We start from the raw sequence: 21,225 nt of genomic DNA, 5'->3' as shown, positions 1-21,225 counted from the left end.
GACGACGTCAGTTCCTTGAACACCTTCCACCTTTTGACACATGGTCTTTCATTGGCTCTGAGCATCTTCAGGGGTAGTGTAACTAACCAGTGAACTTTGGAGATCTGTCTCTAGCACTCTCATCTCAGTATTCCTGGGATTATAAGCACAAACTACCATGCTTGGCTTTTTATATGGGTCCTGGGGTTCCAAACTCAGGTTGTTGTGCTTGCAAAGGCACAAAGATTTTAGTGGCTGATCATTGTCCTATTGCCCACAGACATTATTTTCTACATATAATACATGATAACTTATTGAGCCTTTAGGGTCACAGGTAATTTAACACCTCCATTTTATAGGCAAGGAAATGTAGGCATAGAAGGATCGAATAATGTATTTAGTGGCAAGTTGGGAATTCTGACACAGCTATCTTACACAAAAGAATGCTGAAATCTTCAAATGAATGACGCCAGTCAAAGCCCTGGGCAGTGGAGATTGAGGGGTGAGCATCCTTAGGTGCTACACATCAACCAAACTGTGTTATCTAGAATAAGGGTTTTAATGGAATCTATTCAGAGGTTGCTGTGATGATTGACACTTCTAGTGACAAGAAACCCAAGAAAGTTTAACCTACTGGGAGACTTGAAAATTTTTTCTCCCAAATACTGTATTTCCAAGGCTAAAACTCCATAGAGAATGTTATGATATCTAATGTGTGTGTGTGTGTGTGTGTGTGTGTGTGTGTGTGTGTGTGTATGTGTTACCTTTATTTTGCACATCCTAAGCAGTGGTGATTGGACTTAATGCCCAGACTTCATATTACAACTCAAATGAAGTTAAAAATTTTCCATTTCCTGTTTAAAGCTGTGCCTGAAGTTTATTCAGCACATATCAGTTAGTTCTTTCCCAGTCCTCGGAGTTTGTCCACACCCTGTCTCTGCTGTGAAGCCTCAGCTTTGATATAGACTGGCTCTGCCTTGTGGAGCACTTGCCCCACCATGGGTATACTGTTTCATCAGACTGCATATGTTATCTGTTTTACAGAAATAATATTGCCTATCTCCTTAAACTACAACCTCGCTGAGGGCCAGGATCTCTGTCCCCATCATTTTGTTCATTATGAAGGGCTTCAGGGGAGCTAGATCAATTTCTATAACAAAGCTTTCTTTGCTTAGGACCATTCAAGTGCTTATTCTGTGCCCGGTTCTGAGAAAATACATGAAACTTTTAGGCACAAATTTCATACCAGAAAAATTAGAAGAATTATTCTGGGTTTTTCTGGCAAGTTGCAGAACATTAATGTAAGACATCATAGGAAGGAGTATAGAATAGTTAAAAATATGGAAGCAGGATATCTTGGCATCATAGCTGATTCATGGTAAACTGAAATCTATTTCTTGTTCATTTGTGTGTTAATTTCCATGTAACATATAGAGCTCTTATGGATAATTGAGCCTGATTTGAAACACAGGAAGAACTGAATCTGTGAGGATACAGATGCAAATCATTTTAGAGGAAACTTCCTGAAGTACATTTTAAGAGACCTACTAAAGCCGCACAACTGACACCATACGGAAAAGGACTCACACACTTCTCCCAGGGATGAGGAGTAAAATGTCATTTACAATTGTTAGGGAGTTCTAGGGAGCTGTGAGGTACAAATATAATACAAAAGGCATCAAGATTAGAAAAGAGAAGCCTGGGTGGTGGGGGCGTACAGTTTTAATACTAGCACTTGGGAGGTAGAGGCAGACAGATCTCTTGAGTTCAAAGCCAGCCTGGTCTACAGAATGAATTCCAGGACAGCCAGAGCTACACAGAGAAACCTTGTCTTAAAAAAAAAGCCCCTCCAAATAAAAGATTAGAAAGGAGGATTATAGGCTATTAAGTGGAGGAAATCCAAAGTACCCATTGAACCTTATTAAAGGTCATAAAGGAACCCACCAAGGTATCACACAATTGTTTCTATAGACTAGTAATTAACGATGTAAAAATAAAATAAAGATGATAATTTCCTATCAATAGCATAAAATTAAAAAACAAGAAATTAAAGAATGAATAAAGATATAAATGCAAGACTTAGACTTAAAAACTGCGTAAGAATTAAGAAGGCACTGTTGTTCTTGCAGAGGACCTGAGTTCAGGTCTTACCACCCACATGGGGGCTCCCAACCATTTGTAACCTCAGTTCCAGTGGATCAAGTGCTACCTTCTTGACCTCCCGGGCACCAGGAGGCACATGGTACATAGACATACACGTGGGCGAAACACTCATGCATATAAAAATAAATCTAAACTTTAAAATGATATAATACTCTTGAAAGAATTAAAATTAAGATAAATGGAAAAACATTTTAAACATTTAAGTGTTCATGTACCCTTAATATTTTAAGATGGTCATACTCTTATATTTATAGAGTTACAACAACTTCTACGCAAATTCCCACTGCCTTTTCTTTTTCCAAAAATCAATAAGCGTATCGTAATATCCATGCGAAGGAACAGAATAGCTTTTGATATCTTGAAAATGCGCAAAATTAAAGAGCTCATACTTTCCACTTTCAAAACTTATAACATAGAGAAAGGAATTAAGAATGTGCACACACACACACACACACACACACACACACACACGCACGCACGCACACACGAACACACACACAGGCATAAACACACAGAGGTGGAGGGAGAGGGAGAGAAAGGGTCTTTAAAAAAACAACTTTGCGGTTGGGGATTTGGCTCAGTGGTAGAGCCCTTGCCTAGCAAGCGCAAGGCCCTGGGTTCGGTCCCCAGCTCCGAAAAAAAGAAAAACAACAACAACAACAACAACAACAAAAAAAAAAACCCCCCAACTTTGCTTCATACTGACTCATTCTGAAATTCTGCACTGTGGTGTAAATCAAGATGTGGGCCACACCTAAGTGGAGTGTTCTATAGCTGTCAGTGTTCAGCTGTCTCCCAAATTGCCACTGACAGGCTGAGACAAGAATATTGCTTAAACCCAGGCATTTAGAACCAGCCTAAGTGGACTAGCAAGACCCTGTTACTTTAAAGAAAACCAACAGGAGACATATATTCAAATAATATATGTGAGATAGAATGTTCTGCCAAAAATAGGTTAAAAAAAAAAAAACAACCGTGACAATTAAAAACAACTCAACAATTAGAAGACAAACAACCTGATTTTACTCTACGAATGACGTAAATTGATGCTGTTCCAGAGAGAATGGAAAACCGGTCAATATCCATGTGAAATCCTCAACTTTGTCAGCTATCAGGGGAATTTAAATACACACCCCATATGGATCCTACTGGGATGACAATCGAAGTGGCAAATAACAGTGCTGGGGGAGTTAGGAGAACCTGGAACCCAGTGCACTGCTGAGGGGAACACAGAGGGCTGCAGCTGCTGTGGGAAAGTTTGGGTTCAAAGGTTAGGGTTACCATGAGATCCAGTAATTCCATTTGCACATCTCTGCTTAAGAGGACTGAAAATACACCCACCCAAGCACCTGGAAACTCTTGCTCAGATTAACAATGTTCTTAAGAGCTCCATAATGTAAATAATCCAAATGCCTACGACTAGATAAAAGACAGCATATTTATCTGAAAGAATATTATTCAGGCTGGAAGGGAATGGATTAATGATATATGCTATATGGAGGAGATATGGACATGGATACCTTGTGCTATGTGAAGTAAGCTGAGCACAAAAAGATACATTATGTGTTTCCAGGAGGCGAATCTATAGAGTTAGAGAGCAGATTAATGGTTGCTTGGTGCTGGAGGTTGAATAGTGGGGACAGGGGAGTAAATGCTAATGCATCTGGGTCTCTTGTGGGTGAGAAACGGTTCTAAAATTGAGATGCTTGCATAACCCTATGAATGTACTAAAACATCAAGTGAATTGTGTACTTTAAACAAATGGATGTATATGGTATGTGAATTGCATCTTAATAAAAAGGAAAACTCAGAAAGTGACTGGAGAAGTTTTCAAATGACACACACACACACACACACACACACACACACACACACACACACGCAAAGTCCATGAAGAAGAATTTAGCTTCAGTTTCCATTAGGATTTGGATAAACAGACATACCTATTCCTCAGAGTGACCTTTATGTGTTTAGGGATTAGGAAAGTTGACTAGATAAACAAAGTATACTCTTACTGACCAACTTCCAGGACCAGAGCATAGCCTGGGCACAGATTTACTCCCCACCTTTTGTTCTTTTCATTTCCCTTCCTTTTTCTTTCCATAGTTGAAATATTATCTTGTTAGAACAAGGTAGACTAGGCTGATGCTCAGTGATATATTTCATACTCAACAGACCAAAGCTCCAAGACTCAGGATGGACATAAAGCATGCACATGTGTGCATGCGTGTGTGCACGCATACACACACACACACACACAGAGACAGAGACAGAGAGAGAAAGAAAGACAGGCAGAGAGAGGGGGAGAGAGAGAGAGAGAGAGAGAGAGAGAGAGAGAGAGAGAGAGAGAGAGAGAGAGAAGATAGGGGAGGAGGGGAGAGGCAGGGAGGGAGAGATTGTAAATCGATGACTTCATCCTTCACCTCAGGTAAACCAGTATTTATACTAAAAAGACTGAGTTCTTATGATGACTTGTGTAGTTTATCAGCTAGTGAGTCATCCTGAGTTCTATGTGTGTTGGTCACGGTTCAAAGGCTGTTGCTAACACTACTTTCTATTTCATTTAAAAAAAAGATGTTTATGCTACTTGTCGACAGAGCCAGACCATATAAATAATGTAACAATAACAATTCCATATATAGGCATGATGCCATCTGTGGTCTGCTACTATGAAAGTTTGCTTGAAATGAGCTATTTTATCTATGCTTTTGATACTGTTCAAAAGTTCTTTACACCCCGGGGTTATCCTGAACTACTGAAGGGATCTGAGATTCCTTTGTAGGTACCAGTGTTAAGCTTGCCAGTGTTGAATCTGTGTTCCTACTCTAATCCAAGACATACTCAAGTAACCGCCATGTTCTCAAACAGCGCTTGCTAATTTTGCAGCCGGAGAAAAGAATCACCACTCCAGCCACTCCTCCAGCTTCCTTGACACCCTGGAAGCTGCATAGGATATAGAAACTACAGATTCTCCAAGGATGTTTTGTTCAGCTTCATGGACATCCCCAAAGAGCAAGAAGCTTAGACAACAAATCCCTCCTGCTGTATAAGGGAGAGGGGCCCACCCTGACGCGGAGTGCCCTTGGATCAAATGGCAAGCAGTAAGGCTGGTGGTGTTTCTAGGAGAGCCTTTTCTTTCCCAAGTTTTCCTGTTAAAGCATGGTCCTGTGTTTTGTTTAGTTTTGTTTTTCACCCTGGCTTTAGCTCCTAATAGGCGGTAGTTTCAATTCTCTCCCCAATTATCCATGACCTGTGGGTTTTTAAAAACATTTTCTTGCCCAGGGGTTTATATGAGAATGAATTTAAGTTCTTATCAAGAACAACCCTAAATTCAAAGAATTATTTCTTTCACTTCGAATTACAAATAAGTTTTACCTTTTATTGAGTTCCATTATACAATTTTACATATTCTCATTGTTAGTAAGTGGTAACGAAGCAAATGGAACGAATGGTTTTGAGCTCTCCTTTTCAGCATATAGATTTACCTCAAAACAGTACAAAGCAAGCGCACGGCTGCGAGTTTCAGGCACTTTCGAGTTGCTTAAATATTTACAGATACGTAAGCACCCTGTATGAAAGCATGACGATTTCGGCGTCAGGAGGCAATACTCCACAGATATCAATCTCTAAATGCTACCCTTTGCACAGCTCCAAATATTCCTGAGAAAGGTCAGTCTCTTTGCCATTTCCTTCATACTTCAGAGTATCTTGGGGAACCATACCCTCTGTTACTTGATGTACCACTAATTGCACAAAATACATGTAATGTGTTGTTCATCCAGGGAGAATGCATCGTGTCTTCTTGTAATATCTGAAACAGAGAACAAAAGCAAAACCCACATGATTATCACCAACTGAAGCTGTCTGTGCCAAAAAAAGACTGTGTATATAAAATAACAGGCATATTTGAATTTATCACTGACACTGGGCTATTTAAAATGACGGAAAGCAGAAAGAGCAAAGAATAACATTACCGGCTTTAGTCTTCACAGCTGAGTTACAAAGGCAGCGTATCAAAAAAGCAGAAAAGATCTGGTTACTCATTAGGAAAAACAAAGGTTCGGGAAATGCAAAATTCAATTAAAAGAGACAGGATGTGATCTTTGAATTCTATTTTAATTGGTCATCACCAGGGCTTCTTTGATAAGAGTTTACGGATCACCCATGTACCTTTTAACAGAGTTATGCACGGAGTCACCCAGGGACTTTTCGAACGCTCCTTCCCTGCACACTTGGAATAACATTAAATGAAGATAGGAAACAAAAGTACCTATTTGAAATATGATTATATAAGCTAATCAATGTAAATAAATGAGATACAAAATGTGAATATAATATTTCCACATCTATATAAAGATATACATTCATGTTGCTCTACATATTTTAAAAATTAGTCAGTTAATGTGATCAAAAGCCAAAGCAACAAAGGTTTTATGCTTAAATGAAATAGACAAAGGAAAAGAATAGTATACACGTTACGTTGCCTCTCTTTGAGTCATACCTTACCATTGCCTCTCTTTGAGTCATACCTTACCATTGCCTCTCTTTGAGTCATACCTTACCATTGCCTCCCTTTGAGTCTTAACTCAGGTCTTAAGTTTTTTTGTTTGCTTTGATTTGGTTTTCTAATATTGAGTTTTCAAGGCTGTAAAGATGCTCAGTGGTTAAAAGGACTTAAGGACCTGAGTTTGGCTCCCAGTACTCTCACTGGGAGGCTCATATTGCTAGAAAGTCCAGCTCCAAAAGATTTGACACCCTTTTCTCCTTGCCTCTACATTGTATACATGAGGCACACACACACACACACACACACACACACACACACACACACACACACACACACCCCTCCCTCTACCACATACATGCATACATATACACACAAATGAAAAAGAATATAAAAAATACTGGATGTGCTGGTTGCTTTTGTTCGTTTATTTTCAACTGAATCCAAGCTATGGTCATAAGAAGAGGGAAACTCAATTGAGAAAATGTCCTCAACAGACTGGCCTTTAATGATTGACGTGGGAGGAGGATCCAGCCCACTGTGGATAGGACCACCCTGTGCAAGTGAGCCTAGTTTATATTAAAGTAGGCTGAGCAAGCTATGGGAGCACATCAATAAACAGTTCTACTTCATGATTCCCTTCCTGATTTCCCTGCATGAAGGACAGTGAGAGGGATGTGTAGGCCAAATTAACCCTTTCCTATCCATGTTGCTTTTAGTCAGAATGTTTTAATACAGTAACAGTATGCAAATTAGGAAATGAGGGTTTCAAGTTGGCTTTGAAGCCTTAGTATTAAGCCTTGTCCTACAAATGACAATTCTGTGTGCCCCTCTCATTTGTGTTATAAATAATAGGCTTAAATAGATCATAGAGGAATACAAAAATCTTAACTCATGATACTAATCTGAAAGCATGCTACAGATTTAACTGATGACAATTATTCCTGTCTCTCAGATGTGACCAACAAATGGGGTGTTCATTGAGGCTGTGTTGAAAAACCTACCAGATCCTACAGTGGCTACCACCGACTCCACCTAAATAAGAAATCTCCAATTAATAATCTTAAATTATTCTTTAAAAAATTTATGGCCAAAAGTTTAAGGAAAACAAGTATACTTAATTTGACTTTTACTAAATAATAGGTATGCTATAACAAATTACATTGCAAACTGCCAAGGAATATTAAGGCCATTTCTTCTTTGAAGAAATCAAGTATGGGGCTCGATAGAAAAGTTCCTATTTAAGTGTATACTTAATTACACTTGGTTTATTTTGTGATAGCATGATCATTTTCAATGATATGGCTGAAAAATATTTGTTTAACCTAACATCTTATGGAATACATTAATTCATTTATAAAATTCACTATAAAGTTAATGGTTTACATAAACATGTAACACATAGAAACAAAAAGTTTTCTTGTTAGCTAATGTTAGCTCATATCAAGGGCCTAAATTATTGGCCTCCAGCTAGGAAAAATATCAACAGTATAATGAAATAATTGATACATGCAGGAGGTGGGAGGAAGCCACCTGATTTGAAAAATTCATGCTTTTAGTGGAAAAACTGGACATGACCATTCTAAATATCTTGATCATAGGTAGCAATAACAAGTTGAATAATTTGCCTTGAATTTGAATAATTTGGAATTCAAGACTAGGCAATGCAGCTGCATGCAAATGAAGTAACTGTCAGACAGTACACACGGGCTGAAAACAGCATGTGCAATTGTTTTCTATTTTTTGTGAAGGAGTCATTGTTACTGGTTTTCCCCATGTATTATGAGGAATGAGGGTCATCAAGTAGACAGCTTCAAAGAACCAGCTATGTATACCATTTCCTAATAGGACATGCCTCAGGACAGTGATGGTACTTTTGCAATTGTGCTAAGCAGTAAGGGCGAATTGCAGTGATGGAAGCAGAAAGGTCCCTGCCTAGTATCAAGAAATGTCTTGCTGTTTGCATTCAGCCCTAATAGGCTAGTAAAGGTGGCAAAAAGAAGACAAAGAACACTGAAAGTCCCTCCAGCCTTCAAGGTTCCAGCTACAAAGAATGGACATATCTTGCCAACCAGAACTTGATAAACAAGATTTTTTACCCTGAATGTCTGCTGAATACTTTTGGTTTCCCATCCTCTTTCTGTATCAAAGGTTGTCTTAACAGCATGAGTTCTGAGGACTGAAAGGATCTGCTTAAGCATGAGGACCTGAGTTCTGTAAGCCAGCCCCAATTAACTATTTTTCTTTATAAGAAACAACAAAAAGAATGGATATATAGGAGACCAGACTTGACCTCATTAACCACTTAATTCTGGTCCACTCTGGTTCTCCATAATGAGTAGATGACAATGATTACAAAAGTGAACTCACAGAAACACCAGAAATCTCCCAGAGCTCTTTAAGTTAAAGCATATCAAAAAATGCAAAGACCGGGGTTGGGGATTTAGCTCAGTGGTAGAGCGCTTGCCTAGGAAGCGCAAGGCCCTGGGTTCGGTCCCCAGCTCTGGAAAAAAAATGCAAAGATCTAGAAAGCTTAACCGAAAGCCAGCTAGCTTTTGTTGTTTGACAAGTCTTTCTATCTACCATTCACTGGGCCATAATGCAAGGTAAACCTCTGTGTGAGAGTCTCCTGCATGGAATGACTACCTTCAATCACAAAAACCCAGACTCTAAGACAAATGAACTTTTCTGGGAATAGTTTGTGAGTTTTTTTCCTTCCCTGGAATGGCGTCTTGCTTATAGTCCAAGCTATATAGCATGTAGTCTGTATGTAATCCATGTTGGCCTTGAACTCACTAACCTCATACATATTTAGCATACTAAGCACTGGAATTATAGCTATAACACCATGCTAGACTGTAGGAACGAGCTTTCAAATTATTTTCTCTGGAGCTTAGCATGGACCATGTCTATAATTCCAGCACTGGGAAGGTAGGGACAGGCAGGAAGATAAGGAATCCAAAACTAGCTTTAGTTTGAGGCCAGTCTGGACTACATGTAACCTTGTTCAGAGAGAAAAAGTATTTATCTGTTCCATGTTTTCATTCATGGGGAAAGGAAGAAGGTGCTATGATAAGCTCTAATACTCTCAGTGAGGAAGCAGACAATTATGCTACAACTTTTACAAACACGATAAAAAGATTTCAATGGTTAACAGGCAATCCATATGCAAAATATATGTAAACAAAAATTCTAGGGCCTTAAGAGATAGTCTACAAACATGGTCAGGATTTCTATAAGGATCAGTAGATATGTAAAAGTGGTAATTATTTAATGGTGACAGAATTTGCCTATGAGCTAGGATCAGGTCTTCACTTTTATTTTTTCAGGCCATTTCCCTAAGGTAGTTATAGTTGATACTAACACCCAGTAATTCAGCCTGTCACCTACATCACGCCATCGTGTTAAAAAAAACTGTAATGGTATTTGCTTATGTGATATATATATATATATGTATATATATATATATATATATATATTTGTCTATATGGGGGTGTACAGGTTCATGTGGGTGCACTTGTGTGTTTGTGTGTGGAAGCCAGAAGAATGACATTGGGTATCTTCTATCGGGCTCCACTTTGTTTCTGGAGATAGAGCCTTACTGAACTTGGCTAGGCTGGCTGACTAATGGGCTCCAGGAATCCTCCATTCTCCACTCCAAGCACTGGGGTGACAGGTGAGTGCTGGGTATCTGAATTCAGGTCCTTATGTTTGTGAAATGGGCACAATGCTCACTGAGCCATCTCTCTAAGGCCAGTATCGAGCTTCTTATAGCCAAGATAAGAACATTATCTAGGAACATAGCTACCGAGATAATCTTTTCACCTCTTTGGGATTCTCCCAAATTTGCCAATCATCAGATCAATGTAAACTTGCTTAGCTAGTCGTCTTTAATGTCACAGCATAAAGAATAAATTCGTCTCTTCTGGATCAGCACTTCTGCAGCCATTTCAGGTAATTGCTTCAAGTTTCATTCATATTACATGACTTACATGGTTGAAGATATGAGAGGAACAAATTTTAAAATATAAGTGTGGAACAGTGAAATGACTCAGTAGGTAAAAATGTTTGCACTCAAGCCTAACAGCCTGAGTTCAATTCTGGGAACTCACAAGATGGAAGGAAACACTGGCTTCCGCGTGCTTTCCTTTCATCTCCACTCATACACACATGGTAATATATGTGTCATGCCACCTCACACTGTGGCACATACACAACACATACCTACTTACCCACCCACACATGGATGCATTCAAACAAAGTAAATAAATTAAAATGTAATGAAAATTATGAGCTAAATAAGTTTAGGGTAATACATTTCAAACCATTATATTTTGTTAAGTAGCACAAGGGACCCCAGATTCTGCCCTTACTTTTAAGGATGTTAATACTTGCCTGCTCATGGATAATGTCAGACAATTCTTTGACCATGTCTCTGAAATTTGATTTTAGTCCTTCATGGTACTCAATTTGATCCTCTTTAATTAGCCGCTCATTTAGTTCAAGTGCAATGCTGCATGCCTGTATGAATTTCCTGCGGATGAACATGAAGATACAAAGAAGAAAAATTAATTACCAACCATAAGTTTGACAACTTACAAATCTTAAAGAAAGACTCATTGTTAGTTATGATTACTTCCTTAGCTTAAAATACATTTAAAAAAAACCTTTCATTTTTTATCTTTGTTTTCTGTATTCTGATCTGTTTTAAAACTTGGTCAGTACCTGGTGCATACCTTTAATACCAGCACTCAGGAGGTAGAGGCAAGTGGGTCTCTGTACATTTGAGGTCAACCTGGTCTACATAGTCAGCTCTGGACTAGTCAAGGTTATATAGTGAGGTCCTGTCTCAATACAAAACAAAAATAATTCAACACCTGGCTCAAAAATATATGCCCCCTAGGAAGCTTAATGGACTTGGTTACTGTCACTCTTTGAAACAGAATTCATTTGGGGCTTACCATCTGGCTAGTAATGGTGTGGGCAAAGTGTTTGGGCTGATGGGAATAGGGGCAAAGAGTAGAGGCACTGCCATGAAAGCCTTTTCTCCTATTATTTCATATGTTAAAGTTAATTTTCTTCATTTATTTTTCTGTGTGTTTAATGCCCACAATGAAGAGAGGATGTACACAGGGAAAAAAGTACCTCACTGCCTGCATAGTATGTATTCCTGTCATAGCAACTAGTAGAGTCCTTTGTACCTGCCAGGCAGACACTATTAATACATTTTGGTAAAGGAATGAATACAGGTCAGTCTGCAAGCTGGAATGGATGATGACTCCCAGACAGAAAAAGTAAATGATTACAGCTAGGAGTAAAGAAGCTTACTGGTTACTACCTTTCTCCTTAGTCTATTTCACTCTATTAGTCATGCTTTATAATTAATATCTGTTTACATATGAGTCAGACTTTTTTTCTGACCTTTCAGACATGCCTTAGCTTACAGAGCTACTCACTGAAGACAAGGTAAGATAGTCGCTAGTGGTGCTGAGTCTGAGTAGAAGGAACAACACAAGGACTAGAAGAAAGCCTGTGCAACCTTCGTGGCTCCACGGCACCCCTTCCTACATGGTCTGAAACACTAGAATACAAGGTCAACCGGGCAAAGAAGGAAATCGTGTAATGAATACAGACTCATGTTTGTGTCGTTTAAAATATCCAAAGCAATACAGTAAGCTGGGATGTTTAATCCCTTGGGTCACAGGAGCAGTGACAGTGCCTCAGAGTATGAAACAGATCATACGGTTCCTAACCACTTAAAGTGCCATTTGGCGATCAATTAATCACTGCAAATGCAGAGAACACCCGTACTTAGTGAATATTTTTATTTCTGTTTTATTTTTTGAAGAAAATAGAATAGAGGTCTGATCTGAAGACTAACACTTACCTAAACATGTCCTTCAACTCATTCACTTTCTTAGGTGGATACTTGTTAGCTTGACTCTCATTTAAGAAAGCTCTCGCATATGCTAATGGACCAGCATTGACCTAAATTACAGAAGAGAAAGAAATGAGAGTGTGGCAAGCATGTGCAGGAAGAGTTTGCATTTTCCTTTTCATTAAACACCCCCCAAGGGCTGAGGAGATAGCAGATACACAATAAAATACCTAAGGAACCCATAGCTTAGAGGTCTATTTATTTTGCTCGTGAGAAGCTTGTGTGAAAAAAATTATTAACCAAAGGGATTAATCTGGCAAAATGATACACCAATAAATTAGTTAATGATTTCTGATGCAGTAATACAGGGCATGGCCAGTCTTAGAGGTTTGTGGTAATGTCTTCTGATATAATACAAACTTCATATAAACTAAATGTGATTTGTTTCTCATGTTAAAAAAGAATATTGAGTTTTTTTTTGCGCCCAAAAAGAACCTAACAGGTAGTTGATGCTTGCTCTGTGCCCTTACAAAAGCAAAAGAAACATCAACAGCCTTTTGTGTTTGTTGTGCAATCAACCAACATACCTGAACAGAGACACAGCCCTGCAACTTTAGCTGAAGCTGAATCATGTCCACGTCAGCAGAGGAGCAAAGCTTGTGTAGCTCTGCAGTTTTATCTTTTATTTCATCAGTAGCAACATCGATTGGTTTTAAATTCACCTGCTGTTCACAGGTTATAGGAATCCTTTTCTTTACATATGGAAATGAGTTTGAAGCTACGAAATACAAAGACCAATGTTTTGAAAGTAGCAATGGAATAATTTTATTTATTTTCATTTCATTTTATGTATTCTTCTCTCATATAATACTTTCGCCCCTTCACTCCTCTCAACTACCTCCCACCTCCCCTCTCCCCCAAATTCACTTCTCCTCCTCCCCCTCTCCTCCTCCTCCTCCTCCTCCTCTGCCTCTCTTCCTCCTCTTCCTCCTCCTCCTCTTCCTCCTCCTCCTCCTCCTCCTCCTCCTCCTTTCTCTTCGGAAAAGAGCAGGGCTCCCAGCATTATCGACCAGACAAGGCACAACAAGCTACAATTAGACCAGGACCTCGTCATACCAAGGTTGGATGAGGCAGCACAAAACCAATTTTAGAAAATAATTTATTCAGTAGAATTCTAGGAAAAACCCAGAATCAACTTGCTTTATGCCTTCCCATACTTTTCCTAGAAAAATTCCTAAGGGTGCCAACTTGCTTCCTTCTGCTTCAGGATGAAAGGATATAATTATCTTTATGAGACACCTTTAAGCAATTAGGAGTGACATATGGGAAAACGATCGTTTATTACAAGGACATGTTTGTATAAACTTGTAAAATAACAAATGATTCAAATTTCAGCCACATGTTCCTGCTGGCCAGCTGGTACTTGTTTGTGTACATGAGAAGGGACCAAGACAGATACGAAAGTAACATAAAATTCCTACTCACTGGTCAAGATGGTGCGGCGTTTGCACTGTTCTTCTATGCAGCCTTGCTTCTTGCCTGATAACGTGTATGGGGCCTCAAAAACAAATCTGTTGATATTATGATTCCTTTCAAACTCTGTCTTTCTTTCTGTGAGTTCTTTGTCATCAAAATAGGGCTTCACATAAGTGACTTGAATATGAGCGAATTTTGGATCAAGCTCTTTGGCATTTACCTATAAAGAGAGAGTTTTTTAAATCAATGAAAAGAAAATGAAAGCATAGCTTACTGCTTTGAGACTACACAAGAAACAAGCCATTATAAGTGTGCTCCTGATTTATTGTACACTTACCTGTGAGATTATAGCTGTGTTTTTACAGACATTTATCAGTGATTATAGGGAAGGTACAGAAACCTATAGAGACTACAGAAATATAGGAGAAACAGAGAACACCACTGCAATCTTATCCCTCAGCAATTAGCATTTTCTACATTTCACATATTTCTTTCCAATTTTGTATGCATATATGTTCTCAAAATTGAGATTACATTGAACAATTTTGTAATCCTATTCTTAAAATATTTATTAAAATAGTTGTGTAATACGAAAAGTCTACCACAATAAGAACACGCTGAAACTACTATAGTTTGTACTGGAGTGTTGACCATAGCATTAACACTATTTATTTATATTGTTTGAGACAGAGTTTTACACTGTAGCTCAGGCTAGCTTAGAATTCTCTAGGTAAACCTCAGTAACTTTAAATTTGCAGTTGTCTTCCTGGTTTGGCTACTGTGGTGATAGAATTTTAGGTGTGAGCCCCCAGTGGCTTAATATAATTTTAATGGCTGAGTGAATGCACATGAATTATATTGCTCATTTTCTTACATTTTGCTAGGAAAATCATGTTTTGGAGAACATCTTTGAATTTGAATGGTGTGGTTTTTAGAAAACAATTATTTAGTTCAAAGATGAATATAGCTTTAATTATTTTAATTGTATATATAACCTAATTATGCGACAAAGTAGTATACCAATTTGGCTATCCACAAGTAGTATCTATATCATGAATGAATATTGTAAAAGTCTTATTATTTTTATATTTTATGTGTATGAGTTTGTCTACATGTGTGTGTATGTATGCATATGTACCATGTGCTTGTAGTTCTTGCCAAGCCCAGAAGTGAACAACAAAGGAATCACTGGAACTGAAGTTAAACGTGGTTGGGAACCATTATGTGTGTGTTGGGAACTGAGCCTGGATCCTGCATGAGAGAAGCAAGTGCTCTTAACCATGGAGTCATCTCTCTAGCCTTCAGGAGTAGCTATTCTTATCTACATCAGTTTAATCCTAGCCATGAGAGGAAAGGGATCAAAAGAAAATCCAGTGATTGTATGTTGCAGACGTACAAGGTTAGCTGTATGCAGGATTGGGGGTATAATTCAAGTGGTAGAATGCTAGCCTAGCATGTACAAGGTATGTAGTTCAATTCCCAGTGAGAACAGCAGCAGCAGCAGCAACAACAACAACAAGATAATGCAGAAGTCTAGTGACCGTTGCCAAAATTCCATGCCAAGAATTGCTGCTGCTGTCCTTGCTGAAGGTTCACTTGCAGATTCTCAAACTCTCTAGCATTTCGCCTTAACTCCAGACAAAACTCAGGATCTGCTTTCAGTGTCTTCTCAACAAAGTCTGCCTAGTGTCCTGGGTGACTTGTTTATTATCTTGGTTATTTATCATCACATCTGTCTGTCTAGTGAAAGAAAAGAAAGGAAGAAAGGAAGGAAGGAAAAGAAAGCCAATAAAAATCCACCCCTCCCCAAACAGTCTCTGTATGATTTTATCCTCGCCACATATGCAGGCATAAAGACAGGGAACTGTAAATGTCATAACCCTACTAACCTCTTTACAAACCTTCTATTTATTTAGCTTGCTCGGGAAACATTAACCTTTCTTTCTTATTACACTTATTTTAGCCAAAAGTCCCAGAAATGATTCTCTAACATTTAAAAGCTAGAATTTTATTAAAAAAAAAAACAACCTTCAGTCAAAGTAAAAGTAATTATTTGGCTAAGATGAAACATAAATAGAAAATAAAAAGTTCAAGTGGGATGTCAAATCCTCAAACATACATGCACATAATAAGTAATAGACGGTTTATACATAAATAGCAGAAAAAACTTTTTTCAGCCAAGATTCTAGCCCCATTTATGTATGGAGATAAGTTTATACGGATTTAAATGTACTTACCATCTGTATTTTCTTGCACCTTGCTTTTTTCCCCTTTAGTGACATATTTTTGATATCATCATACTGATTATAAATCCTTCACCCTGTCAAACATGGTGGCTAATAACACCTATAATTGTAGCACTTGTGAAGCTGAAGCAAGAGGACTGCTAAGAGCTAGAAGCCAGCCTGGACTACACAAGAGTTCCTAGCCTGCCTAGGTTACAAAGTGAGACTCTGTCTCAACAACGCTCCCCCCCCCAAATAAAAATAATTCACTCTTTTCATTCCTAGAAGACTCTACCTATTATATATTACACATTATTATTATTATTAAACATTATTACTACCATGCAGGTAGGTATTATGAGTATCAAGCTTTCCCCAGGCTTTTATAGCACCAAACTTCCTTTAACAAACAACCATATACATGTATATTTATAGTATAAAACTTCAAACATAATATTGTTGGACCAAAGGACACATACATTTAAGAACCTGAAAGACACTGCTAAACTTCTATTCAAATTGATTGTGTCTTTAAGCAGGTTTTGTTCTTTGGCAAGCAAAAAGAGTAGTTTCCTTTGCTTTTCTTTTTATTTTGCTTAGCATGGTAGCCCAGGCCCGTAATTTCCCCCCACCCCCCAAAACACACAAGAATGCCTTTACTTTTACCATTACATATTAAAAGTAAAATTCCTTATAATCTTGGCAATATTGGTGCAGAGAACCGAACCTAAAAATTACCCTTCTGTAGCTTTTAAACCATCTAGGGATGACTTCTAGCAAACACAATGTAAACGCTAGGCAATTGCTTGTTATACTCTATTACTGAGGGAACAGTTACAAGGAAAACATCTTGCAGGTATGGTGATATGTGCCTATAATTTCAGCACTCTGAAGGTGGAGGCAGGTCCTGCATTTCAGGCCTGCCTAGGTCAGATCCTGTTTAAAAAAAATGTTTGGCCAAAAAAAAAAATGTTTGGCTAGGGTGAATGTTGTTGTGTAACAATTTCCTACAAGGTAAACAAAGCCCTTCATCTTGATCCCTAAGATACAGGATATTCTAAAGGGAGGTGAAACATTGCATTCTTCAAGGAAACTCGTCAAGACACACAATGTTCTTGGACATAAAATATTCCATCTTGGAGGGAAGCTCAGATAAGGAAGTAAACTACTCGGTAGCTTCATAGGGTCACTGAAACTGACCACATTCAACAGATCTCTCCTTTTCTAAGCTTCTATAAGGACTGCTGAGATCCATTCAGAGACAAGCTGAACTATCTGGAAGAGGCCCAGCCCTTATTAGTTGCCCGAAAAAGATACTTTCTAATCTGTGGAAGTTGCCTGCTTTTGGGAGCTGTCATTTATGCTAGGTTGGGCTTTTGGTTGATACAGCTGTCTTTGAGGTATTTCTATTCTAATAAATAACTTCCGACCTATATTCCTCTAAATAACCTTGAAAACACTCACGGGTTCAATAAATTGTACATTGGTGGCATCCTCACTTTGGTCTGCTATTGGGTTTCTATCTGGGATGAGTAGATGTTTGCTCATGTCTCCCTAGGAATGCTGACACACATCGTTGGGTTACATAGGGAATTCTAGACTACTCTGGGCTACAAGTAAGAGCTTGTCTCAAAACTAAGGAAAACGAAATAATGAAAAGTCTCAAACTGCTTGGTTTTCTGAATAGTTTGGATCCATGGTTGGTTGACTGTATGGCTGTAGAACCCATAACTCTGATTATAACTAATGCCTGCATTTTATATGAATAAAGATGGCTTCTTGTATGTTGCCTATGAGAAGTATAGAATAATGTCAGGAGTCTGGCTGCTCAGCAGTGGTTTTTCACCAGCATCTGGGGCTAGGTTTTCAAGGCAGAATAAAGGAGAAAGACAGGTTGTCCACAGTGTCTCACTAACCATCACCTATTCATTTCTACAGCAGTCAAGAGCATGGAAATGAGCTGAGGTTGCAAGGACAGGTAATTTTCTACTGTCTTAATCCAATGAAACAAAACTAGTGAAACTTGAAGAGAGGTATTGCCAAATATCTGGAACCAATCATCACATCTACTTTTAAAGCTCTTAAGCCCATGTTAAAGATAATTCAGCTAACAAGCGATACAGGTGTTTCTAGGAAATAAAGAGGTGAGATTTTTCTATCATTGCTGTCGACTTGACTTCAGGGGCTTCACAGAAAGTTATTGAATAAATGTGGCCACAAACTCTGCACTGTGGTAATCCTTTCTACCTAGGTAATGAGCTCTCATCCTGGGAACTGTTAGGACTCAGGCAGTCTGACTGTTAGTTCCCAAAGGCTGTCTAGAAGGATTAGTGCATTTCCCACAAAAGTCTCTCTTGTTAGACCTTTTACACCTTGTTATGCATGATAGGGCCTAACGGGGTAGATAATATTTAGGGTGAGACCAAAACTAACTCTCTGTAAACTGACTTCATTAGACATGCAGATACAGCCCATACTTGTAATCACAACAGCAGGGAAACTGTTCTGAGTTTGAGATCAGTCAAGAAACCAAACTAAATCAAACAACAACAACAACAACCACAGCAACAAAAAACCCAAAAAACAACAACAAACCAAAACCAAAACCAAACAAAACAAAAAACAAAGAAAACATTGGGGGAATCAGGAGCTGCAGTAACACCCTTGCCAGTGCAAGCAGAAGGGCCTCAAATGTGACCCCTTTGGCCACGTAACAAAGCAGGCAGTGCACACCTGTAATCTTAATCCCAGGGAGTTAGAGACAACTTCCCTCCCACAAATCAGGAGCAGTGTACTAGGCCTGTAAGAAACGAACAATGCTTTCCAAATGTATGAGACAGGTTACCTTGTCTGAATCCTGAATTATTTTGACATTTTCAGTTCCAAATTTTTCACCATAAAGTTTTACAAGTCTGAAGGAAATCTCTGAAAGGCCCGTGAGTTTCGGTTCTTTATAGATGTACTCTTTCCCATCTTCTTCTTCAAAAAAGGACTATTATAAAGGTAAACAAATAACAATTTACAAACAGTATGTGAAAACACATTCAAGAGTATCAGCACAACTAGTGACAATATATCTGAATACACTTAAAATAATACTTATTAATACTAGTTTTAATATATTTATGCTACCTAGTTTTATGCCATCTTGAAATAACCTAGAGTAATTTGGGCAGTTGGAATCTCAGCTGAGAAAATGTCTTATCAGATAAGGCTGTAGGGGATTTTTTGGTACGTGATTGATGTAGGAGGACTCAGCCCATTGTGTGGGACCATCCCTGGACACATGGCCCTGGGTTCTATAAGAAAGTAAGCTGAGAAAGCCAGTAAGCAGCATTCCTCCATGGCCTCTGCATCAGCTCCTGCCTCTAGGTTCCTGCCCTGCATGAGTTCCTGCTCAGACTTCCTTCAGTGATGGACTATGATCAGAGTGTTATAAGCTGAAATAGATCCTTCCTCCAAAAGTTGCTTTTACTAACTGTGTTTTAACACAAAACTAGAAATTCTAAGACCATATTAATATTTTAATTTTAGTGTATTAATAATATATTAAAAGTCACATGCATATAGTCAACTTTCTAACTTTGAATAAGTTGAGAATTGTCAAAAGGCCAAGCATACTAACATATTATTGTCTGGAAGGGGATGAAGTAATATGAAAATGCTTTTATTTTTTATTAATTTTATTAATTATTCCCATGTAATATTTTCGTGTATATATTCAAATTCATAAGTGTATAAACACGTTGTTGGTAGAAGGACGAAAGTAACATGTATTTTTTCATGAATTTTATTGAGAAGTCCATACCTTGCATCCCTGACCTAAAGACAGGAGAACCAAAGTGAACTAGAATATTAAAAACAAGCCCCCTGCTGTGTGAAAGGCAATACATACTTCCAGAAGGAACAACTGCACAAAGGCCATCTAACAAGTCAAAGGAAACATTTAAAACGTCAAACAACTTGATAAATGAACTTTGCTAAAGCATACTCACCTGGCCATAAAAGGCAACTCTAAAGAAAGTACCTAAAAGTCTTTTTTTGGTGTGCATAACCTCCAAAATTTTTGTGTAAGCGCCATGGAGAGTTCTATAGACTTGAGTCAGTTTCTGAAAAAATGAGAATAGAGAACTTATATTTATGATTTTGGCAGACATTAAGTATCATCATGCAAGAGTTAAAAACATATCCATACTGGAAAATATCATCCTGAGTGAGCTAACCCAATCACAGAAAGACATACATGGTATGCACTCATTGATAAGTGACTATTAGCCCAAATGCTTGAATTACCCGAGATGCCTAGAACAAAAGAAACTCAAGACGGATGATCAAAATGTGAATGCTTCACTCCTTCTTTAAATGAGGAAAAAGAATACCCTTGGCAGGGAAGAGAGAGGCAAAGTTTAGAACAGAGGCAGAAGGAACTCCCATTCAGAGCCTGCCCCACATGTGGCCCATACATATACAGCCACCCAATTAGACAAGATGGATGAAGCAAAGAAGTGCAGACCGACAGGAGCCGGATGTAGATCGCTCCTGAGAGACACACCCAGAATACAGCAAATACATAGGCGAATGCCAGCAGCAAACCACTGAACTGAGAACAGGACCCCCGTTGAAGGAATCAGAGAAAGAACTGGAAGAGCTTGAAGGGGCTCGAGACCCCATATGTACAACAATGCCAAGCAACCAGAGCTTCCAGGGACTAAGCCACTACCTAAAGACTATACATGGACTGACCCTGGACTCTGACCTCATAGGTAGCAATGAATATCCTAGTAAGAGCACCAGTGGAAGGGGAAGCCCTGGGTCCTGCCAAGACTAAACCCCCAGTGAACTAGACTGTTGGGGGGAGGGCGGCAATGGGGGGAGGATGGGGAGGGGAACACCAATATAGAAGGGGAGGGGGAGGATTATGGGGATGTTGGCCCAGAAACCGGGAAAGGGAATAACAATTGAAATAAGAAATAAATAAATAAGAAATACCCAATTCATCT

At 38.6% G+C, this 21,225-nt stretch overlaps 1 protein-coding gene across 5 annotated transcripts in view; it reads right to left on the bottom strand.

The window, feature by feature from the left end:
- Positions 1 to 5,500: 5,500 nt before the first annotated feature.
- Dock11 (dedicator of cytokinesis 11) overlaps positions 5,501 to 21,225 on the bottom strand; it is a 185,079-nt gene continuing 169,354 nt past the window's right edge. For 2 of the 5 annotated variants that reach the window (XM_087599791.1, XM_087599792.1), the window contains 7 exons: positions 20,221 to 20,334; positions 19,071 to 19,217; positions 14,010 to 14,220; positions 13,112 to 13,302; positions 12,534 to 12,634; positions 11,042 to 11,180; positions 5,501 to 5,953 (listed from right to left, as the gene is read on the bottom strand). In XM_087599791.1, coding sequence (XP_087455917.1) covers positions 5,834 to 5,953; positions 11,042 to 11,180; positions 12,534 to 12,634; positions 13,112 to 13,302; positions 14,010 to 14,220; positions 19,071 to 19,217; positions 20,221 to 20,334 — 1,023 coding nt within the window. In that variant the 3' untranslated portion in view covers positions 5,501 to 5,833. 5 annotated transcript variants of the gene reach the window in all.

The sequence above is a fragment of the Rattus norvegicus genome, chromosome X, assembly GCF_021556685.1.
Source record: "Rattus norvegicus strain SHRSP/BbbUtx chromosome X, alternate assembly SHRSP_T2T, whole genome shotgun sequence".
Taxonomy (NCBI): Eukaryota; Metazoa; Chordata; class Mammalia; order Rodentia; family Muridae; genus Rattus; species Rattus norvegicus.
The sequence above is the reverse complement of the archived record's forward strand: the minus strand, read 5'-3'. Positions and strand labels throughout refer to the sequence as shown.